The 27,283-nt window shown below is 48.9% G+C and overlaps 1 protein-coding gene across 1 annotated transcript in view; it reads left to right on the forward strand.

Annotated features, from left to right (window-relative positions):
* The first annotated feature begins 1,720 nt into the window (after positions 1-1,720).
* LOC119168312 (uncharacterized) overlaps positions 1,721-27,283 on the forward strand; it is a 42,683-nt gene continuing 17,120 nt past the window's right edge. Inside the window, exon 1 of the mRNA XM_037419716.2 lies at positions 1,721-1,742. Coding sequence (XP_037275613.2) covers positions 1,740-1,742 — 3 coding nt within the window. The 5' untranslated portion in view covers positions 1,721-1,739. The remainder of the gene's footprint in view (positions 1,743-27,283) is intronic.

A 27,283-nucleotide genomic window follows, 5' to 3' on the forward strand; every position in this document is an offset into this window, starting at 1 on the left:
CGCGAGTTCTTTTGATAGAAATAAATGTTTGTGTGTATACCATGGTTTGAAAACCATTTCTTGCTAGTTTTTTTCTTTATTTATTTTTTACACTAATCTTCAGGCGATGAGGATATTTTTGATCGGGCTTTACATTCGTACATTCACAGAGATTTTACTGTTTGGACACTGCGTCTGCGTAGTTTAGAAGCCACGACAAGACCGTAACGCCAATGTTTACGCTTACGTGGCTGATCGGGGCCTCCACGCCTTCCACGGTGTGTGCGTGCTTGTGTGTATGCGGGCAGAAAAGTGCTGAGGGGGCGAGAGATATGGCCCCCTCGTTGCGTAAATCTCCCTGATTCAGAATTCTCGAACTTGGCAGGTATGCAAAGAGCAGAAAAATGAACGCTAGATTAACTTATACGCAGCTGGGACACAACATCGTGAAAGCAGATTGAACTGCGCAGCTGGTGGCATCAGCGCCCTTTTCCTCCTTGGTTGCCTGGATGGTTTACTTCGCTAACCTATTGTTTGCAACGTCTGACCAAACAGAATCAACGACTGCTACAAGGGCATTTATAGATTTTTTCTAGAGTACTGGGCTCCACTGTGTTACATGGTCATTGTACTTACAAATCACCTCCTTTTGTCCCCCCGCTCATCATCTTCCTCCCCATTTTGTCTGTGCTGAGTTAGTGGCACACCAGAGTGCACAAGCTCAGGGCGACCTCATGGCTTTCATTAATAAATTCGCTCTCCCTTTTCCCTTGTCCTCCGCGCGAGGGAAACCATTTAAACACCTTCTTCTTCCACTTCTGCAAACTTGCTAACACTCGGCCGACGCCACGACACCACCTAAAAAAAAATTCATTAATTTTTTGCGAGTTGCCTACATACATTAATTTTTTAGGTGGCTTTCGCAGGTGGGCTTGAAAGACTGGACGACGATCGCCTGGAATTTACCACTGTTGAGAATCCGGCTTATTCCCGTGAAGCTGCATATCGTGCACTATCGTAAAGCAGTACCATGATGCCAACTTGAGTACCCTATTTAGCACCGAAAACAAGGCCTTTCTATATCGAATTCTTATAATTGGTCAAATTCGATATATTCGGCTTCAAATGTACTTCTTTTTGGAAATGATAAAAGTTGAACGCAATTTGAGACATTGATCATTGAGTTTCACGGCTGATATCATAACGACCGCTTTATTAGGTCAGTACTCGTGACGAGGAAGTTGCAAGCTTTAATCAAGGACAAAACAATTCTGCCTCGTCTACACATACATAGAGATAATTGTCAAATAGGCAGCAAATGATCCATCCATATGGTCTTTGACATCATGGGAATTTACTGGCAAGCTGTAGTGCATTTAGGTATTGCGTTTATGGTAAGCTATGTGCAAATTGAACTTGCCATTTTTTGGGAGAATACTACGATAAATGTATGGTGTTTGGCTGTTAGAATGGCGCGTCCAGCCCAATTGATATATTTAGATATATATATGCTGTTTAGCGTCCCAGAACCACGATATGATTACGAGGGACGCCGTAGTGAAGGCCTCCGTAAATTTCGATTATCTGGTGTTCTTTAATGTGCACTGACATCGTACAGTACACGGGCTTCAAGCATTTCGCCTCCACTGAAATGCCACCGCCACGGCCGGGATCTAACTCCCTACCTTCGGGTCAGCAGCTGGGCACCCTAGCCACTTCTCCACCTAGGCGGACGCATATTCAACCCAAGCTTGTGTGCCATGGTGAGCAATAATCTTGTGAACAGCTGCACTCATGCATGTTCGCTAAAAAATTGCCATGTTTGTAACGCATAGCCACAATATATTTTACAAAAACAATGGTCAGGTGGCATAGTTTAAAAAATCACAGCGTGTCCACGGAGTGAATTATGATAAGGGGGGGGGGGGAGCGTCGGTTCGTCCACCCATCCATCTATTGCACACTCCAAGCACCACCATTCCGCTGATTCTGAGGACTAAATGAGAGATGGCTACACGACCACACAGGACGTATGACCCATGGCGTTAGGAGCTTAGCCGCTAAAAGTTACGCTTGTGAAGGGCTTTAAAGTTCACCTTTGCAGGCTTGACAATTTATTCACACCAGACTAACTATGTGTGCTCTGAAGAAATTGCTGTACTCGGAGTGTGAAAATGCTGCCACCTTTTTCCAGATGTTTGAATGTGTCAGAGAAATAAATAGACGTTAACAATTTTTAGATCGATGATGGTGAATGCCAGGCAACCGATTTTTACTCTGCAGTGCTAATTTGGCAAGAAGAAACAGGTGAGACTGCACACGCTGCATTGTAGATGTTTAGTCGTAGTGTGATCTAGCTCTATACTGTCTGGAGTTGAGTCGAGTAAACTATTGAGCGTCTTCGGTTACAAGTATTGAGCGACATGTCGAGCAGTGGCATCACGTTCCTCTGCAAGGAAACAGGTGAGCGAGTGGCTGTAGCACATCGGTTCATTGCGAGTCAGGCTCTTGATGTACAATGGATGCCAGCACCATCAATATACGCCAGAAGACAACTTGGTAATGTGTGTATTTACGCCACTGACTGTTGTCTGCAAGCTTATTACGACTTTGTGTGGCAGATTCGGAGCACTTTCTGTATATTTTTTCTGCTGTATGCGGATAACATTTGTTGCATTGATAGATTGGGGATGCTCCCTGTATGTTTTGTTGGCCGCCCTGGAGCAGCTCCGTCGCCAGATCCACTCCACGGAGCAGCTTTCTCCGTGAAAATAACGTGAAAAGTGGCGGATTCGCTTGGAAGTCTCTAGTGACGCGCGCGCGGGCAGTGCGTGTTGTTCCACTTGGCCAAAGCAACAGGCTGCCCGAGCGCGTGCAGATGTTCGAGTCGCGGCTCTAAGCCGTCTACTTGCACTTTTTCTGCTAACGGAAAGCGATTATTCCTATACCCAATCGACTACCGAAGACTCAAATGATGAGGAAACTTTGGAAGCTCATCAAACAAGTTTTCCACGACATGTGCGTTTTGTGATGCTGATAGTAAACCCGGTACTTGTTTGCGGTTACTCTCGTGTGACTTCCACTAGAACGCGAGAGGCAGAATTTTAAATGAAAACTTCCCAATTTAGAACCGAAAACGACATGAAATGCGAGTACAATTCTAGACACTTAACGCGAGGAATACTGCTGGGTGCTTCCGGAAGCGGGTGTGCCCTAGCGGTCCCTGCCATTTTTTCTGATGGGAGTGCCTCTTCCACTGGTTAATTTCCTGCGGTTACCCTGAAGTGGTTTTGAAAAGAGAAAAAAAAAGGAAGAAAAAGCGCAGTCCCGTTACTGCCTCTCAATCGAGGGCACCTCCACAGTTATGCGCAGGGAAGGGGGGAATGGGAATTAGAGACAGAAGAGAAGGGTAGTGAAAAGCATTCGCACCGCAGCACATAGCGTGCTTCCGAAACTGCTGCGATGATCTGCAACCATCAGCAAAAGCCGCCGGGAAGGCCGGGGAAATAAATCGCCGAATGAGAAGAGGATGAGCCGAAGAGGCGCATCAAATGTTGGGGAAAACACTCGCTTGAGCACAGAGCACAAGCACGGGATTAAAAAAAAAAAGAAAAACCGAATGGTTCGGATCCAGTTCAACCAGAAGAAAAAAAATCAATTGAACGCGCAGATTGGTGTCATGTTGGAAAACACTTGCGTGAGCGCGTTGCGCAAGCACGAGGAAAGAAGAAAAAAAATGTTCTAGTTCAACGAAAAGGGAAAACAATTCAGCTAAACTAACTGATGGGAAAGACTCGCGTGGGCTCGTAGCGCAAGCACGAGAGGGGAAAAATGTTCCAGTTCAAAGAGAAGAGAAAAAAAGCGAGTTGAACTCACAGATTAGTGTCCTGTTGGCCTCGGTGAATTAATCCAGCGGGTCCACAGAACACTGACAAGGGCGCATAACCCAAACACGAGAAAGAAGGGGGGGGGGAGGAATGGGGAAAAATTGAAAAAAAAGGTTCAGTTCAGCCAAAAAAAAAAGGAGAAAAAAGAAAGAAAAAACAGAAAATGATGTTTAGCTGAGCATACAGATGAGAGTCCCAATGAACTCGATGTGGTAATCCAGTCACCCTACTTCGCCGGAACGATCGCTCCATGCGCAGCGATAGCCGCAACACACAGACCATGAACCGGTGAATCAGGCAGCAGGAACACCATCACGGCGCGGACAGCAGCAACAAGCGCATCGATCACCGCGCCTTTCGGGTCTGCCTTGGAGTTCGGGCTAGCCAGAGGAGGGGCGACTGGGCACTCGTGCTTGCAGTAGGCTCACATGCCGGAGGCCGAGGAGGAGATGCCAACGCCGATCGACGACCGGAGGTGACATCGTCCCGAAAGGAGCGGCCCTGGACGTGTGTTGCGCTGTCTCGCTTGTCGACGTTGTTGACAGCGGTCCTGGCCTTCTCCAACGCTTGGTGGCGCGTCACGGGGCCATCCGAGGAGGCAATGATGATGGCGGCCTTGCGCTGAATCTGCCAGGAAGGACAGCGCGGCTCGTTAGCCTGATGAATGCCGCTGCAGTTAATGCAGCGAGGGCGCTCCGCAGGGCACGGTGCTTTCGGGTGGTTGCCGCCGCAGCGGAGGCAGCGTTGGTCCCGCGAACAGGTCGCGGTGGCGTGGCCAAAGCGACTACAGCGGGCGCACTGAAGGGACCGAGGGAGACGTGGACGAACCGGCCGGAGGAGCTTGAAAAGGAACACCTCCGGTGGTATGGCGGTTCCCTCAAACGTGACGGTGACGTACCCGCCTCGACGTGTACACGAGAGGACCGGAACGGCCGAGTCGATGTTGGCCGCGATGTCAGCGGGATCCAGGTCCTGGTCTATGCCATAGATGAGTCCAACACACGTGTTGTCCGTGAGGAACTTGAACTTGACGTTTAAGGAACAGATCTGCCGAACATCGAGGAGCTCCGTGGGATCTGCTGCCGGTGAAATGTCGACGGCAACGAGGTTGCGTCGGAAGTTGACGCGGACGCGCCGGATGGCAGTGAAACCGGAAGAAATGCTGCGATCGAGTCACGAGTCATGGCGAGGAAGTTGGCTTGCTTCCCCACGGGTCTGTAAATGAATGTGCCGCCTCGATTTCCCACAGATGTGGAAGAGGGAGGGGCGACATGCTCGGGCGCTTCGTCGTATTGACTTCGGCGGCCGGGATGAGGGATGAGGTCGGAGGAGGGGCGGAGAAGCGCGGAGAAGAGACAGCACTCGGCGCACCTGTCGTGTCTGTTGTTGCAGGTGACGAGGGAGGTGTGGTAAGCTCCCATGAAGAGCTACAGACGGATGAGGTGTCGGTCTCGGCAGATTCCGCTTGAAGAAGGGTGCCCTGAGTGGAGCGCTCTTCTTGCGCACGAGATGGGGTCAGGTTAGTGTAATCCCCAGGGCTTGGCATGAGGTGGTCTGTAGTGACCGGAGCCGCCGATTCAGGAGGCTAGGAGCGGGCTTGAAGTGGTCTTTCCCCCGCTTTGGGTGTTGCCTGTTGCATTTCTCTCTCTCTCTGCCTTCTTATAGCAGCAGCAACTTTGAGCTTCTGCCTGTACAGGGCGAGAGCCTTATCTCTCTGCTGCCCAGAGCCCCGAGCGAAGAACCATGCGTAGCTGGGAGCGGGTGCGACAGGCTGCCAGAGAGTGTGGGTCTTCGTCCTTGACGATATCCCCTAGTGTTCGTTCAGTCGCCATGGTGAGCCCTGAAAAGGGCTGCACGCACGGAGACGTGAGGCGGCGGCGCAAACAGTAGAAAGGCCGGTAAGAGCGAAGAGAGAGACGTCCTCTCACGCTGACATCTCCCTGCGGTTACCCTCTGCCGTAGCGGAGTGCTCAGGTGCATAGTTCGTCGGCCACTTCGGGTCTGCCATTGGAATTCCCCATTGGCGTTTGCAGAACGTCAAATAACGGAAATTGAAAGTGTGTGTGGCTTAGAGCTACAGCCAAGCATCCGGATTTTTTTTTAGCTGACCTGGTGGCTTAGAGCTCAATAAGGCAGACGCGGAGCGTAAACTTGCGTGAGCTATCATCGCTGGTGGCGAATCGCCGGAAGCAGAGCTTAGTTTTGACTACTGATGTTCAGTGTGCCCGAGGAGTTGAAGCACTGCCAAAGAGAGTGGTAACGTTCACCCGTTCATAGCTGCCTGTACAGATGGTGCTTCGCAATGTGGTGCACTTGATTTGCTAATGCAGCCTAAGCTCCGACAATTTGTTGAGGCGTTTCGAAGACCCTTCACCATGCAACGGGAACTGCTCGCAAAACAGTTTGGCGACTGATCAGTTTTAAATGCGAAGCATTTTCTAGTGAACTTCGGTGACTTTGAGCGTATCTATCTATCTATCTATCTATCTATCTATCTATCTATCTATCTATCTATCTATCTATCTATCTATCTATCTATCTATCTATCTATCTATCTATCTATCTGTCTGTCTGTCTGTCTGTCTGTCTGTCTGTCTGTCTGTCTGTCTGTCTATCTATCTATCTATCTATCTATCTATCTATCTATCTATCTATCTATCTATCTATCTATCTATCTATCTATCTATCTATCTATCTATCTATCTATCTATCTATCTATCTATCTATCTATCTATCTATCTATCTATCTATCTATCTATCTATCTATCTATCTATCTATCTATCTATCTATCTATCTGTCTGTCTGTCTGTCTGTCTGTCTGTCTGTCTGTCTGTCTGTCTGTCTGTCTGTCTGTCTGTCTGTCTGTCTGTCTGTCTGTCTGTCTGTCTGTCTGTCTGTCTATCTATCTATCTATCTATCTATCTATCTATCTATCTATCTATCTATCTATCTATCTATCTATCTATCTATCTATCTATCTATCTATCTATCTATCTATCTATCTATCTATCTATCTATCTATCTATCTATCTGTCTGTCTATCTATCTATCTGTCTGTCTGTCTGTCTGTCTGTCTGTCTGTCTGTCTGTCTGTCTGTCTGTCTGTCTGTCTGTCTGTCTGTCTGTCTGTCTGTCTGTCTGTCTGTCTGTCTGTCTGTCTGTCTGTCTGTCTGTCTGTCTGTCTGTCTGTCTGTCTGTCTGTCTGTCTGTCTGTCTGTCTGTCTGTCTGTCTGTCTGTCTGTCTGTCTGTCTGTCTGTCTGTCTGTCTGTCTGTCTGTCTGTCTGTCTGTCTGTCTGTCTGTCTGTCTGTCTGTCTGTCTGTCTGTCTGTCTGTCTGTCTGTCTGTCTGTCTGTCTGTCTGTCTGTCTGTCTGTCTGTCTGTCTGTCTGTCTGTCTGTCTGTCTGTCTGTCTGTCTGTCTGTCTGTCTGTCTGTCTGTCTGTCTGTCTAGCCGCCTACGACTTCTAGCTCTCCTGGCCGTTTCAATAATGATATCGATACGAAACCTGGTATGACATAACATAACTGTGTGACGAACATATTTGACTAGTCATAACATGAAAATGACTTCTGTCATGAATGTCATCACTGTATAATGGTCCTGCAGCTCTTCCGGTTGTTTCGTTCACATGGCATGTTGCGAAACTGGTATGGTATGGCATGGTTGCATGACGAACACAAGCGACAGACTCTGACGCGTGTTACATGACATGCATGTCATGTAACAACATGACTACATGCCATGCTCATGATGCGCTCGCGGCCGTTTCGCTAGATTCACATGTACCAAACTTGGTGTTACGCGACACAAATGGATCATATTGGTAAATGACACATTTAAACATGACATTCACGACATCCGTGTCATGTAACATGTACACATGCCACACTGATGCGCTCTCGGCCGTTTTGCTAGCTTAGCATGTGCTAAATTTGGTATTACGGGACGCCAATGGATGACGAAGGTATGTGACTGGTGCAAACATGATAATCATGAGATGCGTGTCATGTGAGAACATGACTACATGGCACAGTCATGGCGCGAATAAATTTCGACGTGACGCGGTGTGCGTGATCGCCGGCATTCGTTTCGTCCCGTCACGCCGGTGTTCCCACGCCAGGCACCGGCCCTGCCATATACTCGCAGGCGCACGCCGAGCTGCGTTGCTTTGGCGCAGGCGCGTTTCAGCGCATACGGCGTCCCTCCGTCACGAAAAGAGGGAGACGCAGTGTTGTCTAGGTAACGCAACGCCGCGAAATGCACCATGTCGCATTTCGCGCCGGTTGCCGTCGGGCCGCGCCGATGAACGCTAGTCGCGTCTGGCGTGAGACTATAGAGGGCTTGTGTTTTGCTAACATAGCGTCGCTGTGCCCAGAATGCGCGCGCGTCAACGCTACATTGGAGTATATTGGGCCCTTCGTGATGCGCTCGCGGCCGTTTTGCTAGCTCCACATCCACAAAATTTCGTGTTACGTGACGTCAATGGATGACGAAATATATGACTGGTACAAACATGAAAATCCTGACACGCGTGTCATGTAAAACATGACAACATACCACGCTCATAGCGTCATCGTGGCCGTTTCGTTAGCTCCACATGTACTAAATTTGGTATCACGTGACGTGGATAGATGACGAAGGTAAACGAGACATTCAAGCATAATAATCATGACACAAAAATTCATGTACGGCATCATTTAACTCCACCTCGTAAGGTTAAAGTGACATATCAACATCTCTCATTCGTGCTTCGCATATCATCCATTCCCACTGTACGTGGGATCTGCCCTTTTTTGTTTAAATTGGATATCACGCTGTTATGACGTGTATCTTGCCCGCCAAGCAATACTAAACGTCTGATTCAAAGTATCATGGCTGACGCAAAAAGCTTACATTCCTCTGTTTTGTGTGAGGGGGATTCGCCGTGTTTTCTTTGTCAAAATCGCATGTCTGTGGCCTCTTATCAAATTAAGCACTTATGTCTTTCTCTCATAACAAATGTCAAGATTCGTCCCTCTCTTTATGCAGAAAAGTTTTGAGGGACCCTGCTGAAGATTCGAAAATGCTCGGCATTTAATGGATAGCCTTACTGCATAAGGGTACCTTGAAAGGCCAGTTGGTATTATGTGTTGGGATGAAAACAGCACGGAAATGAGACAAAGGGTAAGCAGCGCTTGTGTTTGCTGCGAGCCCTCCGTTTCGCTTTCGTGCTGTTTTTATAGCGTTTTTTGCATGCCTGCAGGGCATGAAGTATGATTTTCATTGTGATTGCAATCACCGGGGCCAGCAAAGTCATAGCTCGCCGTCAATGTTGGTGTGGTGATCCCTAATTAGTCGACAAGAGGAAAGAAGCGTTATGCAGAAAATAAATGAATTGAGGCACTTTTACCTTAGGGCCCTCGGTTCAGGGCTGGGATGGCACGAGCGGCTCGCTAGACCTGGTCAAACTGGGCTATTTGGCTCTGCTTTCCCTCGACCGCAAGCCACTGCCCGTGAACATGTTTGGTTGGTTAATAGCAGGGCTGGGTAGCGATACTTGGAAAAGTATTTCTGAAGACAGAAATCGAAATACATAAGTTTAAAGCAGGAAGTAAAAATACTGAAATGATGTTCTCGTTGACGTAACGGGACGTTTCGGAGCTACTTTAATAAATAGTCGCAAAAAGTATTCCAGAATACAGATACAGCAATACAGATACAGGAATACTTCTTTTGGCGGAGGCGAATGTTACACAAAAACATTATTCGCGTATCATAATGTAAACAAAGCTACAGAGAATTAAAGCTTGCAGATTAATTTTTGTTTACTACAGTACGCTCAGCGCCATTAAGACTAGAGGGGGGGACTTACAAAGTTTATTACGGGTAATAATTACGTAATTTCAGGGATCCAATAAAATCACCCAAGTGCTTCCAACCTCAAAAAAAAAAAAGTCACAGCTTTGCCGCAAAGGCGAAGCAATGAACGCGATAGCAACAAATTGGAAGGTCACGCGTAGAATGGAAAGCAGATCGAAACGTGCCCCGCGTTGCTCACGCACAAATGATGCACGAAAAATACTCACAGGTACACATGCACGCGAATAGGCGTCTCAGTTGTTACTTCGCTGTGTCTGAAACGCGCGCGCTTTTTGCAACCAGAGACTGCAATGATAGCAGTGACCTTTGTGCGCCCGGTAACTACAACAAAATCGTTCCAGGTAAAGCCCGAGGCCAACCAGGACGTACGACCCTCCCCTCCTCCCTACCGCGAGATAAGGGCACGTGAGGGAGCGTCTATCCCCTTTTCTTAGCACGGCAAAGTATGCGTGGGAGATTAGAGTGCGTGCCGCCGCGTGATGTGGTGCTGCGCGCTCATTGCGCCATCTTGCTGACAATGCTGAAAACATGATAATTCCGCTCGAGATGCCCGTCAGCAGCGATAAGTGGTAGATATGAAGAACTTGCCGTGTGAACGTTGAAGGACGTGCTCCTCGGTTGCTCAGTGGTTAACGCCTCACACTCACGATTGAGAGAACGTAAGTTACATTCCGCGTGCCGGAGCCTTTTTATGATTTTTGTTTCTTTCATGCATTATAATATATAGACAGTATAGATATACTGTGAGTGATGGCGACGCCGGCGGCACAATTCAGCCGAGATGTGTTCATATAATTGCTATCTTAATAAAAATAAAATTATCTGTGCGTACGGCGTGCCTTTGAGTGACAATGACTTTCAGAGGCCGACAACACTGCCTCCGTGATTCTGGTGTTAGCGGCGCCGCGCGCTTCACCACATAAGTCATTCTGTTAGCCACCTTAATTCTGTGCTTTATAGAGACCAGGGCTGGAGTTTACACGGCCGCCGTGGCAGTAAAAGTGCGCACTTCTCAGCTGCCCCCGCAGTTGAGAGTGGCGGCTGGTAGTGGCGGTGCGGGCGGGCATCTCCGTAACAAACCAAAGGGTGCTGGCGGTACTCCTGCTTATCCAAGTGAAACAATATGAAGAAAGAGGGAGGACATATCCATCTACGTTTTTCCGTAATCATAATATAATAAGAGAGGTGGTGGCGTTGCATTCAAGCGGTCAGGCGAGCAAAATATGTTCGGCTCTCGCTGTCCCGTGTAGTGGACCATAGTGGTTTCGGGGTAGTTTCTGAACCGAATAAATATAGCTGCTATATTTACTTGAGAGTGAAGACGGCCATCAGTGGAAACCAGTACCTAACAGTCGAACTTGAACGGCGTTTTGCCGGAAATAAAACGAGCGTATTATGCAGCATACCGCCCCTGTATTTCGTTTATCTGGAGCGCTGAGCTTTGAGTCGTGCACTTCAGGACTAATGCAGTTTCTCATCACCATCAAACTGCAGTTTCTCACCACCATCAAACTTCATCTGGCGCCACTGCGAGAAGTGAATGATACGATAGGCAGGTAGTCTGCATTATAAACAGTTACGTGTAAAGGAAAGCTGCTTTGTCCACAATATTTGTGTGCGGGCACGTTCACCTATGACCTGTTTCAAAAGATACTCCCGTGGTGAATACCCGATGCCGAGATGCCTCTGTTGAACTTAATTTGTGCTAAAGACAGGGTTCTTGTTACGAACAAAGCAGCGGACTACTCGAAGCGTAGCTTTCTGAAGTCAGCTGCCGTGGCTAAGTAACATTGGAATATAACTTGCTAGAGAAATACCAAATTTCTTTGATTTTGACTCGTCGTTCAGTTTGCCTAACGCACAGTTTCAGTTTTTCTGCTTCGTATAGAGTCTGTTCAACATCAATAATTGTTAGGCTTTCATGTGCCAAACAAGATATCATTTCGACGCACGCTGTAGTGTGGATATCATGATTAATTGTGACCGCTTGGGCTTCTCTAATGCGCACATATATCTTGGTTTACGGGTGTTCTTTGTATTTCACCCCCATCGAAGTGTGGCTGCCTTGGTCGGGGATCTATCCCGCACCCAGAAGCATTGCAGCGCGACACCACAAGTGCTGTGCTGCCATGATCGTCTGCTTGATCAACGTATCCGTCCAGACATACCGCGGACATAACATATAACGGCGTACATACGATACGAAAAAAAGACGCAGCTGCTTTCTCTGTTCTTGATTGTTTTACAACATATGTGGGCAGCGTGGTATCGTCGCAGTACAGACTTATCATTGGGGCATGTCAGCCTGCGCTAGCTTAGTACGAAACCTAGCACGCTACCTGAAAATAATGATGAGGGAGTCGCCATCACGGCACAGCACTGTCTCTTCAATGCAATTGACGCAGTCCGCTTTGCAGGTCTTCCCTCCGTTTTTTAACACTTTTTATTTTATTGTAGCCTTCGGGCAAAGTTATTTCTAAACTGCAGGGCAGTACTACTGGCGCACTGGATTTTCGAGATGTTTGTTCTAAAATGAAGCACAGCAGTGGAGCACGCGCATGCTTTACCGCGGTACACTGCGACAGGTCGTCTGAGCGCGTGCAGCTCAATTGTGCCGTGACTCCCCGCCAGATGCTATATTTGGCGCGCTGCCTATCCAGCGCTGGTCTCCCGCACTTTTGTTGTCTTGGCACAAAAAGGAAGGTAGAATAGAGAGAAGACGAGACAACTTCGTTATCCTCTTGGAAGCACTGAAAAAACGGCTGGACTAATTTCGCACAAAACAAATGTGTAACACCCCCTTCAGTCACGGTGTGTACAAATGAACACGCCAACTTCGATGCACGTCACGCACAACCTGTTTTATCGAATAGATTGAAACTTACGGGACGCATTCGTGCAAGCCCCCTGAGTGAACAACTCAGAGCAATAATTTAACTTCTTTATGCTGCATTTTTCTTCAGGGAATCACATACCTGGAGACACTACCAGATCCGAAGATTGTTCGATGTGCCGTGTTTCAGGACCAACCTCAAGACTTTTTTCTTCGCTCAAAACAAATGCAACAACAAAAAACTGTGCATGCACTCCGAGCCTAATAGTTTATTCTTCTTATGCAAGTATAGAAGCTGACTGATTGCTGGATAATTAAATATTTAGTTACACGCTAATTAACATTACTGAAACTCGCACAAAACGAAACATTCTGTTATTTCATTTCTTGAAGCGTAACCCTGAGTGCTTCAGCATCATGTCATGAGAATTTGACGCAGCTCCAGACAATGCATCATAATTCGTGACTGAAGGGGTAACGACACACCCGTGTCCTGCATGGTATCGCGATACTATCTATACATCGTAAAAGTATCCCACTAGTGAGATACAAGTACGTTTCTCAACTGTATACAGAAGTGCAGATACACGAAAGTATATCTGAAATACTATTGCAATACTCTCGCATCGCGATACTGCCTAGCCCTGGTTAATATAGTGTGGGGGCTGTGTTTGCAGAACACTACGAGCAGGTCTCTCTACATCTTGTGTAATATTTTCAACTGAAACTTTTATTGACTGATCTGGATATAGCTGAGGGTGGTGTTCCAAAAGCCATTCTCACCCATAGCTGGCACGTGCCCACCCAAATGATAACGATTTTTTGGGGGTTCTTCGGCTTGAACCCGCTTTGAAAGTGAATCGTTGTAACACTAGGCCACGCACCCACGCTTGCCCGACACGAAATGAACTGAAACATACAAATGCGTTCTACCAATGTGGCCATCTGCTTGGGCATCACCGAACATGAACTGGCAGAATGACTGGCCTACGAGTTCACGGAACTGTCTGTAGCCCAACCTGCGGCCATCACTACCATGGCTGCTCCCAAGCCACTGCAAGGCTCCTGGACTGCGGCTTTATGCGAGGAACCCATTTTGGAGTATGAGCTGAATGTTGTGCTAGTCAGAATGAAGCGCTGCAGTGCCCCTGGAGCCAATGACATCACATACCAGATGCTACATAACCTGGATGTGGTGCCATGACGATGCCTTTTCAGGCTTTTCGATGACATCTCACAGAATGGAGTCCTACGTCATGCTACGCTAAATGCTTTGGTGGTGTCAGCCCGGAAATCTGGTCGCCCAGGTGCAGTAATCACATACTACAGGCCCGTCTCTCTCACCGCGGCTGCCTGCGAGCTTATGGAAGTCATAAGCCTGGTACGCTTGAGCTGGATTGCCGGAATAAAAGAGCTCCTACCAGAGTAGCAAATGGTTTTCCGGCACTAGCGCGGTACAGCAGAGTCCATTTCAGACGTCTTCTGTACCCTGGAAAAGGCCAGGAGCAAGTGAAACGTAGCGCGCCTTGTTCTGCTAGATGTCTGTCACATACAGTCGTATAGCTCTGGATGCACTCGACATTATGGGCTGCCTGTGTACTTTCATCAGCACTTTCCTAACCGGATGGACCCTCTGGGTTAAAGTTCGTCGTGCCATCAGTTATCCAAGGCCAGTGACAACCGGTGTCCCATGAGATTTTGTCCTGAGCCCCTTTTATTGCGACAATAGCAATTACACGAACATTTTTGGCTCGACTTTGCCGCAGGCGTAAGCGACGCCGTCACTCTACGTACATATATATATATATATATATATATGAAAACGCAAGAAAAAATAATCAAGAAAAAGACTGCGGCGCGCGGAATTGAGCGCAGTACCTCGGAATTGTGAGGGCGAGGTGTTAGCCACTGAGCCACGAAGGAGCACTTCCTTTTACGTTCAAACGGCAAGCTATTTATATCTGCCACTTACTGCTGGTGATGGGAATCTCGGGGAAGAACTATCGAGTTTTCAGCATTACCAGCAAGATGGCGCAAAGAGCGCGCGTCGCCACATCGTCACGATGCGGCGGCGTGCGCTCGCATCTCCCACGGATACTTTGCCCCGCGGAGAGGGAGAAGGGTGAAGCCCCAAGCGTGTGCTTACCTCGAGGTGGGGACAATCGTACGTTTTGGCTGGCCTTGGGCTTTCGCCAAAACGATTCTTTTGTAGTTACTGGGCGCACAAAAGTCACTGCAATTGTTGCGCAGTCTCCGTTTGCGAAAGGGGCACGCTTTTCAGACACAGCGAAGTAACAACTGAGACGCTTATTCGCGTTCATCTGTACCTGTGAGTATTTTTTGTGCGTCATTTGCCCGTAAGAAACGCGGGGCACGTTTCGACGTGCTTGCTATTCTGCGGGTGACCTTATAATTTCTTGCTATCACGTTCATTTATTTGCCTTTGCGGCAAAGTTGTGACTTATTTGTTCAACCTGGTGCTGGCGGGGCTACCAGAAACGCTACCGATTGACGCGTTACCCCACGCAGTGCTCGTTGTACTCAGCTGACGTGGCACTTTGGGTTACGGGGTCCAGGCGGTACCTCACAGTGATCAGGCGCGCCCTGGAATGCTTCCTGGATGCAGTGGCCACCTTTTTCGAAGCGATCAGGCTTGTCTTGTCGCCCACGAAAACAGAGGCACTGCTGGTCTACCCCAGAGCTGCTGATTAAGGTCATCCAAAGAATCGGGCTGAGAGATCGGCCAATACCGTGGAGCAAAGCAGTTACGCACCTATCGGTCTAAGCCTATAGGTCACTGGCTTACGTGGATAGCCGACGTCAAACTCGACATCTGCAATGGTACCAGGGTCCAGAATGCTGATGGCAAGCTGCTAAGCAGGGGTCAAGGATGGATGGCCCTTCGGATCTACGAAGATGCTACAACAGCGGTGCAGACCTGTGCACTGCCCCTGGTTCAACTGGTGCCACACTGCAAGGAGCAGTTGGATCGGCAACACTGCATGACGATTCGGCGCTTAATGGGACTCTCCACCACTCACCCGTGGCTGCTTCAATGGTGGAGGCCCAGGTATCGCCCCTGTCGCTTCTGAAACTGTGACAGGTGCTGCAGCATGTTTGTCGTCTCCACAAAGCCCCTAGAGGCGTAGGCCTGTTTCGGAGGCTGCGGAACCGACCAGCTTCAGATATGAAACAAATATGTGCTCTGAATGATTATCCGGTAACCCAGGCTTCTTGCCCTATCCGGCCCCATCCACCGCATGAGCAGCCTCTGGACGTGCAGTTGGAGCTGGACAACCTATGCAAAAGGCGTTTTCCAGCGTTTCCGCTCCACAAGTCAGTCGTGGTGAAAGTCCACGAGAGCCTGCGGGGCCATCTCCTGATGTTCACGGATTCGTCCAGGACAATTGCCGATCCGCTGCGGCTGCTTGCGTCATACCTTTCACGCCAGCTCCACGGCAGCTGAATTGGCTGGTCTTCATTTGGCAGCCGACTACCTCGCTGCTACAACACCCCAGAAGATTGCGGTGAACCTCTGCGACTCATGGCCAGCCCTGCAAGTGCCGCTGCAACCAGTCTAAGATGGGCTCATTGTTGCGGTGCGGCACGCCAAGCTAAATGCCATCAGAGCTAGTGGTGTGTGCCTGGTTCCTCCATTGGACTCGCTCCCACATTGGAATAGGTGAGAACGAGGAGGTCGATGCCACCACAAATACAGCTCACCATGGCTACACCCAATCAACAAGGCGGTAGATATGTCAGACTGTTCCCGACAATACCCGCGTCAGGTATACCAATGGCTCATCCTGACAAGCGGGTGGCAAGCGGTAGTGTACTGCCGCGCCTATTGTTGACTGGTGACTGACCTGAAGAGACGTGAGCGATTGCTGCTGTTTCGTCTGCGAACCGGCAGTGCCTGGCCTACAGTGTGCAAGTACTCCACGGGTAGCTATTGATCCCTTGCGTGTCGCAGATGTGGTGCCGAAGAAACGCTGGAGCACATCATTTCCTACTGCCTTGCTCGGGCCGGTGAACGATGCGAGATGGTGCATTGTTCACCTATTCGATGTAGACGATGCACGAGGTGCACGAGATGGTGCATCGTCTCCTATTCGTAACTTTCATGACCTATTGGTAGCGCTTCTATTCAGCCAACATGGTGGTCGTTGAGATGATCGCCCGGAAAGAACGATAGTGGAAAGTACACTTTTGGAGAAGACCAAAGCGCAATTCTTCGCGCTTTGGTGTCTCTTGAATTTATGTTTTCAAGATAGCAGTGGAGCGCTAACATACTCTATTAAGTAAATAAATGCCGGGTAGAATATTGCAAAAATAAATTTGCGTAATATTGCAAATAAGGCCTACAAGTACGTTGTTCACTTGCTGGCTGTACGTAATCGCATGCAACGCTGCATAAATTATGTGAAGGTCATGAAAGTGCTTCGCAGACGCCTCAGATGTTTAATGATGCGATGAACGTTTTCAAACTGGTCCTTTCATTCTGTTCTAGAAGCGGAACACTACGAGCAGACGAATCAAGCGCGAGAACTGCAAACCTGGAAGTTCCTGTACTCGTGCTGAAAATGGGTGCTGCATAGATTCACGGGCCTTAGCTATTTACCTGCTAAATTCAACCCTCTTAACCCGTGATGGCTCTTTGGTGCGCTACTTTGAAAGGGACGCTTAAGTTTCCTCCTGGTGTATATAGGCTGTGAGCATCGAGGCTCGCAGTGAAGTTAGTTGGCGTTTTAATTTCTACTTTCTCTTCAACTTGAGAATCTCAAAAGGTTACGGTAATATGGAGTCCGTTCACAACGTTGAAAAATGACCACAAATGCGTGAAAACGAGCAGCAGCGTCTGCTGTTTGAAACAGGCTCAAAGCTTCAACCAGCCCGACAGAGCTCCTGGGCTTCACCGCTCAGCGGCGCCATGGTACCTGGAAGTTGCGAATACGTCTCCCTGCGATAACTCTGGAGGATTTCCTCTTTCCCGCATGGTTCAGGATACCAGCCCTGCGAACATTTCTCGGATTTGCGGCTCCTGTGGGTTCGACGCCCTATAGACAAACGCCTTGGCTCCATCTGCCCTGCCTGGAATGACAAGATACTCTATTGTCATCTACTCACCCCTTCTTATATCTTTGTCTCTATGAAGTTTACGTCCACTTTTTCTTCATGCCTCCTCTTTTTTTCTTTTCTCATTTTATAATACTCCAGTGTAGGGTAGCCAACCGGAAGTCTTTCAGGTTAACCTCTCAGCCTTCTCTTTCTCTGTTTGCTTGATTCCTTCTCTTTTCCTAGAGGCGTTGAGCCATATGCCCGCTCGGTGGGAGGCAGAAAAATAACGTCCTCTTATTTTCTTTTTTCTCAGATCTCTCTCTCTCTCTCTTTCTACTGACCACGCAAAAATAAACTGCGAAACAGTACATTCGCTATGGACGCTTTATTGAAATATTTCATGTTGCCGGACTAAAACCCACCTGCTATAGAGAATGCGTAATGCGTAAGGAATGTGCAGGTATTCTACATTTCAAGAACATTTTCACTTCAAGAAAAATTGGATTCCTAGAACCTGAATTTTCGTGATCGCCTGTGATGGTTCATTCGTTGTGCACTTCTACAGGCTGACGAATGCTAGAAATAACATGGCAGATGCCCTGTCGAATCAGCCAGAAAACTGCGCTTTGGGAACGATATATATATATATATATATATATATATATATATATATATATATATATATATATATATATTGTAGAGAAGCCGCCGAACACTGAAGTGGGTCAAACTGTCAAGTGTTCTCTAGTGGGTCTACCCAAAAAGGACGCCGCTCGCGCTGAGAGTCCATGCTTGGCCGTTACTGTCGCCATTGTGTATACTCGCTGTGTGCCTGCTAACAAACGCCATAACAAATTGGTGGAGAGTGCTACAATCCCATTCGATGCCCTTGGAACTGCGCTCACGTACGCTGCAATCTACCATGTCCCACGACGCCTCTCAGTAAACGCCTCCTCCCATGCCACCCCCTTGTCCCGGTGTCCCCAGGATCCGAGATCCACCCATCTTCACGGGCGCCGATGGAACTGACGTGGAGGACTGGCTCGTCATTTACGAGCGCGTGAGCGTCCCCAACAAATGGGACGAGGACGGCAAGTTGACAAACTTGGTGTTCTAACTTGCGGGCGTGGCAAGCTTGTGGTACAACAACCACGCGTCCGATTTCAAGACCGCTATCACCAACGTTTTTGGCCGCCCTGCCGTTCGTAAGCTGCAAGCCGAGCAGTGCTTACGCGAACGCGCTCAGCAAGCCAGTGAATCATTCACCAGTTACATAGAAGATGTCCTGGACCTGTGCAAGAAATCCAACGACAGCATGTCCGAATCAGACAAGATCCGGAACGTCATGAAGGGCATTGATGATGATGCCTTCACGATGCTGTTTGCCAAAAACCCAGGCACAGTAGCTGAGGTCATCACGCTGTGCCAGAGCTACGAGGAGCTCCGCCGGCAGCGTTCGATGACCCGTCGCTCCACACCACGAGATGCAGGGCTTACAGGCTTGGAGGGGAGCTGTGATCAGGTGGCACTGCTGGCAGACCTCAAGTCCTTCGTACGTGAGGAAATCGCACGGCAGTTCTCTCTCCTGCCCTTTGCCCACCCACCAGCTGCTCAACAATCGACCACTACCATTCTTCCACCCATTCGCCAAGCAATTAATTGAGCAGGAAATAGCGGAGGTCATGCCTGCGTACCAACCACAACAGCTTCCGGCCCCTGCGCCCCCAAGTTACGCCCAAGTGGTCGCCAGGCCGCCTCCAGTCGTTCAACCGCCCGCCCCACTGACTTACGCCGAAGCTGCCGCACGACCTCCATCCTTTGCAGCGGGTATGCCGGCTACGTATGTTGACGTGACCTCTCAGACTCAGCTCCAGCACACCCTGCAGCCTTTCCAGCCACCGTTCCGTCCATCGGCTCTTGCGTCATGGACAAGACCTACCCCAGCGAACTGATGGCGCACACCCGACAACCGGCCCATCTGTTTTGCCTGCGGTTACGCCGGTCACGTAGCCCGTTATTGTCATCGCGTACAGCCGGCTCCAATTTCTTAGCCTGTTGCTGGCAACCTCAGCCGTCCCTATCACGACGAACCACCGTCTATGCCACCGCCGTCTCGCCCAGGTCCATCTCCTCGAAGGTCGCCGTCTCCACGACGTCGTTCCCTGTCCCCCATGAGGCCATGTTCGGCTACTCATGAGCGGGAAAACTAGTCGTCGCAGTCCCCGAGGCAAGGGCTGGGATGCTATTGCAATGTGAAAGCCCTCAGAGCCGCCCATCTAATGTCTTAGACGTGCTTGTGGACGGTGTTCATGCATCTGCTCTTATTGACACTGGAGCTGCGGTATCCGTTATGGGCGAAAACTTTTGCCGCTTGCTTCGAAAAGTGACGACGCCGATTTCTGGGTTGTCCCTTCGTATTGCCGGTTTGCATCGTATTCATCCTTCAGCAGAGTGCACAGCTCGCGTTGTCGTTCAGGATGTTCTGTATGTCGGCCAATTCATCATCATTCCTGCATGCTCTCATGACGTCATCCTGGTGTGGGATTTTCTCTCCCGCAACGACGCCGTCATCCATTGTGGCGCTGCCGAAATTGAAGTCTCACCCTTCTCGCATTTGACGCCGGAAGACAGTCCCTCGAAACTGAGCAAGATTCTCGTGAAAGACGACACCATAGTGCCTCCAAGCTCGGCGATGGGTGTATCTGTCTACTGCGCTAGACTCTCTGACACAATTGCACTCGTTTCGCCATCCGATTGTGCTTGCCGAAGGAAAGGGTTGCTAGTACCTTTCGCGACCGTGCAAATCACCCAGAGCAACGCCGCTATTTTTGTGACCAACCCATCCCCGTGCACTGTTACCTTGGTTCGAGGGGAATGTCTCGGCAGAGTGGAACCAGTGGATAATGCACAAGTCCTGGACGTACCTGATGACTCGCGTTGTCCCAATTCGCGTACCGTCAGTGCTGTTTCCACTTCATCATCATCATCATCATCATCATCATCAGCCTGACTACGTCCACTGCAGGACAAAGGCCTCTCCCATGTTCCGCCAGTTAACCCGGTCCTGTGCTTGCTGCTGCCAATTTATACCCGCAAACTTCTTAATCTCATCTGCCCACCTAACCTTCTGTCTCCCCCTAACCCGCTTCCCTTCTCTGGGAATCCAGTCAGTTACCCTTAATGACCAGCGGTTATCCTGTCTACGCGCTACATGCCCTGCCCATGTCCATTTCTTCTTCTTGATTTCAGCTATGATATCCTTAACCCCCGTTTGTTCCCTAATCCACTCTGCTCTCTTCTTGTCTCTTAAGGTTACACCTACCATTTTTCTTTCCATTGCTCGCTGCGTCGTCCTCAATTTAAGCTGAACCCTCTTTGTAAGTCTCCAGGTTTCTGCTCCGTAGCTAAGTACCGGCAAGATACAGCTGTTATATACCTTCCTCTTGAGGGATAGTGGCAAACTACCTGTCATAATTTGAGAGTGCTTGCCAAATGTGCCCCACCCCATTCTTATTCTTCTAGTTACTTCAGTCTCGTGGTTCGGCTCTGCGGTTATTACCTGCCCTAAGTAGATATAGTCTTTTACAACTTCAAGTGCACTATTACCTATCTCGAAGCGCTGCTCCTTGCCGAGGTTGTTGTACATTACTTTCGTTTTCTGCAGATTAATTTTAAGACCCACCTTTCTGCTCTCCTTGTCTAGCTCCGTAATCATGAGTTGCAATTCGTCCCCCGAGTTACTCAGCAATGCAATGTCATCGGCGAAGCGCAGGTTACTAAGGTATTCTCCATTGACTCTTATCCCTAACTGTTCCCATTCTAGGCTTCTGAAAACCTCCTGTAAGCACGCGGTAAATAGCATTGGGGAAATTGTGTCCCCCTGCCTTACACCCTTCTTGATTGGTATCCTGTTGCTTTCTTTATGAAGCACTATGGTAGCAGTTGATCCCCTGTAGATTTCTTCCAGAATGTTTATATATACTTCATCTACGCCCTGATTCCGCAGTGTTTGCATGACGGCTGATATTTCTACTGAATCAAACGCTTTCTCGTAATCTATGAAGGCTATGTATAGGGGTTGGTTATACTCTGAGCATTTCTCTATTACCTGATTGATAGTATGAATGTGGTCAATTGTTGAGTAGCCTGTTCGAAATCCTGCTTGTTCCTTTGGTTGATTGAATTCTAATGTTTTCTTTACTCTGTTAGCAATTACCTTTGTAAATAGCTTGTATACTACAGAGAGCAAGCTGATCGGCCTGTAATTCTTCAAGTCCTTGTCATCTCCTTTCTTATGTATTAAGATGATGTTAGCGTTCTTCCAAGACTCTGGTACTCTTCCCGTCAGGAGACACCTCGTAAACAGGGTGGCTAGTTTTTCTAACACAATCTGTCCTCCATCTTTCAGCAGATCTGATGTTACCTGATCCTCACCAGCAGCTCTGCCCCTTTGCATGCTCTCCAAAGCTTTCCTGACTTCTTCTATCATTACTGGTGGGGTGTAATCTGGGTTACTGCTAGTTCTTATAGTATTAAGGCCGTGGTTGTCACGGCTACTGTACAGATCTCTGTAAAACTCCTCTGCTATTTTAACTATCCTATCCATATTGGTAGTTATTTTGCCTTCTTTGTCCCTTAGTGCATACATCCGACTTTTGCCTATCCCAAGTTTCCTCTTCAATGCTTTGACACTTCCTCCGTTTTTCAGAGCGTGTTCAATTCTCTCCATGTTATACCTTCTTACATCGCATACCTTACGTCTATTAATCAACTTCGAAAGCTCTGCCAGTTCTATTTTGTCTGTTGTACTTGACACTTTCATGATTTGACGCTTCTTAATTAGGTTCTTCGTTTCCTGGGAAAGCTTGCCAGTGTCCTGTCTAACTACCCTGCCTCCAACTTCCACTGCACACTCCGTAATGATACTCGTTAGATTATCATTCATTGTATCTACGCTAAGGTTCGTTTCCTCACTAAGAGCCGAGTACCTGTTCTGCAGCGACACTCTGAATTCCTGTACTTTCCCTCTCAGTGCTAGCTGATTGATTGGCTTCTTGCGTATCAGTTTCTGTCGTTCCTTCTTCAAGTCTAGGCGAATTCGAGACCGTACTATTCTATGGTCACTGCATCGTACCTTGCCAATCACTTCCACATCCTGCACGATTCCAGGTTGTGCACTCATTATAAAGTCTATTTCGTTCTTATTTTCGCCATTAGGGCTCCTCCATGTCCACTTGCGGTTTTCTCGTTTTCGGTAGAAGGTATTCAAAATCCGTAAATTATTGCGTTCTGCGAATTCTACTAGTAGCTCTCCTCTGGCGTTTCTAGTACCGATGCCATAATCTCCTACTGCCCGGTCTCCAGCCTGCTTCTTCCCTACCTTTGCATTAAAGTCGCCCATCACTATAGTATACTGTGTTTTTACCTTACTCATTGCCGATTCCACTTATGATTCATCATCTCCTGATGTATTTGGCCCCTACATTGATGACAATCTTACGTCGGTACAGCGTTCCCAGCTTCTGGACCTGCTGCGAGAATATCATTCTTCTTTGGATGTCGGGCGAAGTTCTCTCGGTCGCGCGTCTGCTGTTACACATCGTATCGATACTGGTGCCCATACACCATTACGGCAACGTCCCTACCGCGTGTCGCCTGCTGAACTTCGGGAAATTAACAAGCAGGTTGATGATATGCTCAGACGCGACGTTATTCGGCCCTCGGACAGTCCATGGGCGTCTCCTATTGTTCTTGTTGCGAAGAAAGATGGTTCTGTGCGGTTCTGTGTGGACTATAGACGGCCCAATAAGATCACTCGCAAGGATGTTTACTCACTGCCGCGCATCGATGACGCAATTGACAGCCTTCACGGAGCCGAGTTTTTTTCTTCTCTTGAACTGTGCTCGAGGTACTGGCAAGTACCCATGGCTGATGACGCTCGACCGAAGACTGCGTTCATCTCACCCGACTGCTTGTACGAATTCAACGTCATGCCGTTTGGTCTATGTAATGCACCTGCGACCTTTGAGCGCATGATGGACACCGTTCTGCGCAACTTGAAATGGCACACGTGCTTGTGTTACCTCGATGACGTTGTTGTGTTCGCTCCAGATTTCTTCACGCATCTCCAACGTCTGAAAGAAGTTTTCGCACGTGTGAGCAATGCCGGCTTGCAACTAAATCTGAAGAAGTGCCGCTTTGCAGCACGGCAACTCACCATCCTAGGGTACGTCGTGTCTAAGGATGGCATTCTTCCTGACCCAGCCAAGCTTTGGGCCGTGGCTGAATTCCCCAAACCTGCGTCCGTCAAAAAACTGTGTAGTTTCGTGGGCCTGTGCTCATACTTCCGACGCTTCATACGAAACTTTGCTACGATTATATCACCGCTGACGAAGCTCCTTAGAAGTAACGGGCCCCTCAATTCGTGGTCGTCTGAGTGCGACGCCGCGTTCGCGAAGCTCCGCCATTTGCTGACGTCTCCTCCCATTCTACGCCACTACGACCCTACGACCCCGACGGAGGTGCACACAGACGCCAGCGGTGTAGGCTTCGGCGCTGTCCTGGCGCAGCGCAAACCCGGATTCCCTGAATATGTCGTAGCATATGCAAGCCGTACGCTCACGAGAGCCGAGACAAACTACGCCGTCACGGAGAAAGAGTGCCTGGCAATCATCTGGGCCCTTACAAAGTTTCGACCTTAATTGTATGGTCGCCTATTTGATGTCGTCACCGACTATCATGCACTATGCTGGCTTTCATCCTTGAAGGATCCCTCAGGCCGTCTCGCCCGTTGGGCTCTTCGCTTACAAGACTACGACATCCGCGTGCTGTACGGTAACGGACGCCAGCATGCTGACGCCGACGCCCTCTCGCGCTCCCTTCTGCCCGAAGGTGATGCGCTCTGCTCAGTATCCTCTGCTGCTGTTTCTGCCATTGATGTTGACATCATCGCTACCGAACAGCGAAAGGATAATTGGATCGGCCCGCTCATCGACTTGCTCTCTGATCCATCCGCAACGCCATCCACGCGTGCCTTGCGTCGTCAAGCTCGCCATTTCGCCATCCTTGATGGCCTCCTACACCGACGCAATTACGACACCGATGGCCGGCAGTGGTTACTCGTGATATCCCGCAGTCTGCGGTCAGAGATATGTGATTCTTTCCATTCTGATCCGCAATGCGCGCACTCTGGGGTATTCAAAACCTGATTGATCGATTGACTTGTGGGGTTAAACGTCCCAAAACCACCATTTGATTATGAGAGACGCCGTAGTGGAGGGCTCCGGAAATTTTGACCACCTGGGGCTCTTTAACGTGCACCCAAATCTGAGTACACGGGCCTACAACATTTCCGCCTCCATCGGAAATGCAGCCGCCGCAGCCGGGAGTCGAACCCGCGACCCGCGGGTCAGCAGCCGAGTACCTTAGCCACTAGACCACCGCGGCGGGGTGTATTCAAAACCTACCATCGCATTCGACAACGCTACTTCTGGCGCGGGATGTACCGCTACGTTCGCTCCTGCCTCGCTATCCAACGCCGCAAACCGTCAGCACACATTTCGCCAGCCAGTCTGCAACCGTTACCTTGCCCTGAGCGTCAGTTTGGGCGCATAGGTATCGATTTGTATGGACCACTTCCTCTGACGTCGGCTGGTGACCGCTGGGCCATCGTCGCCGTAGATCATTTAACGCGATACGCCGAAACCGCGGCTATCTCTGCGGCTACTGCGCGTGATGTTGCGTCCTTCCTACTGCATCGATTCATACTGCGCCATGGTCCACCTCAGGAGCTTCTCAGCGATCGAGGCCGTGTTTTTTTGTCAGAAGTCGTCGAAGCCATTCTCACGGAGTGCCATTCTTTCCACCGCAAAACAACTGCTTACCACCCGCAGACGAATGGTCTGACCGAACGCTTTAACCGCACCCTCGGCGACATGCTTTCGATTTACGTCGCCGCCAACCACACGAATTGGGATACTATACTGCCCTTAGTCACCTACGCCTACAACACCGCCCCTCAGAGCACGACTGGTTTTTAACCTTTCTTCTTGCTGTACGGAAGGCACCCGTCACACACCATCGACACGATACTCCCGTGCACGCCGGATCCATCTGAGTGTGCACCTATTTACGAGACAGCCAGGCTTGCTGAAGAGTGTCGCGAGCTGGCCAAAACATTTACGACGCATGAGCAAGAGCAGCAGAAGGGTATTCGTGATGGCTCCGCCACTTCTGAACCCAAGTTCCTTCCTGGTTCCCTTGTATGGCTCCCAATCCCGACCTCTGTAGCTGGGCTTTCTTCCAAACTACTCCCGAAATATGAAGGTCCCTACCGTGTGATCGAGCGCACATCTCCAGTCAACTATCTTGTCGAGCCAATTGAACAATCTTCGGACATGCGCCGTCGCGGGCGCGACATAGTCAACGTGGAGCACCTGAAGGCTTACTATGACCCGCTCGTAGTGACAAGCTGTTAGGTCGCCAGGTGGCTCCCTCTTCGACCCCGGGGTAATTGTAGAGAAGCCGCCGAACACTGAAGTGGGTCAAACTCACAAGTGTTCTCTAGTGGGTCTACCCAAAAAGGACGCCGCTCGCGCTGAGAGTCCGTGCTTGGCCGTTACTGTCGCCATTGTGTATACTCGCTGTGTGCCTGCTTATAAACGCCATAACAATATATATATATATATATATATATATATATATATATATATATATATATATATATATGGATACCTAAGGGCTCGTTTTTCCGTGTTTTGACACAATAATAATGAGATCTAACAGTCAATAATGCCAAGGAATGTATGGGGGAATTTATTAGAACCAATGCAATGTAAGTAAGAAAAAAAAGTGTGTAAAAAAATAACTTTCCCTGAGCAGGAATCAAACCTACGACCTTCGAATAACGAGTTCGATGCTCTAATCACTGAGCTATCACGGCGGCTATCCCCCCAGCCACTTTATTGGGTTTTTATGTGAATTTAAACGTGGGAGTGTCAGCGTCATCTGTAGCCATAGCGGCGAGTGTAGAACACCATTTTATGAGCCTCTGTGGCATCACGTAGCACGTGAGTTTATTACGAGCGGGCAGCTTACCAATAGTCCCTCGTATACAACCATATCTTTGCCAGGTATGCCAAGCCTCCTTTGTCCCTATTTATCCAACTGGGAAGGACAAGGTTGCTTTGTATGCGTCTCCGATTCGTGCTTTGTTGGCTATCCAAGTCCTTATGTAAAAGACCAGATTCTCTTCGCTGCTCCCTTTGCCGAAGAAGAATGTCCCGCCAATTGGCAAGAAGGCAAACTGTGACAAGATTATCTACATGGTACCGTGCGTGTAAGAAAGCGTGTCCTCTTCGTGTCCGCGAGGTAGATGAGGCGGGTACATCATCAATTGCGATGGTAATTAAATGAACATTTTTGACGAATTTTCGGTGACGCTGTCGTGTTCTGTTTGCAGTCCATATCAATTCTACGCGCGAGTAAAAAGCACGCTAATGTTGGAGACTAATGTGGCTTAAGCAGAAATGACACTAGCCAGCCGTCCCTGACACACGAAGGCAGCATGTCATAAAATCGCCAAAGTAATATCTCTACAAATGGTGTCATATAACCAAACCCAGTTGTTTCATATGCCCAAACGCACGTGGACACGGCCATTGACTG

This window comes from Rhipicephalus microplus, chromosome X, assembly GCF_043290135.1.
Source record: "Rhipicephalus microplus isolate Deutch F79 chromosome X, USDA_Rmic, whole genome shotgun sequence".
Taxonomy (NCBI): Eukaryota; Metazoa; Arthropoda; class Arachnida; order Ixodida; family Ixodidae; genus Rhipicephalus; species Rhipicephalus microplus.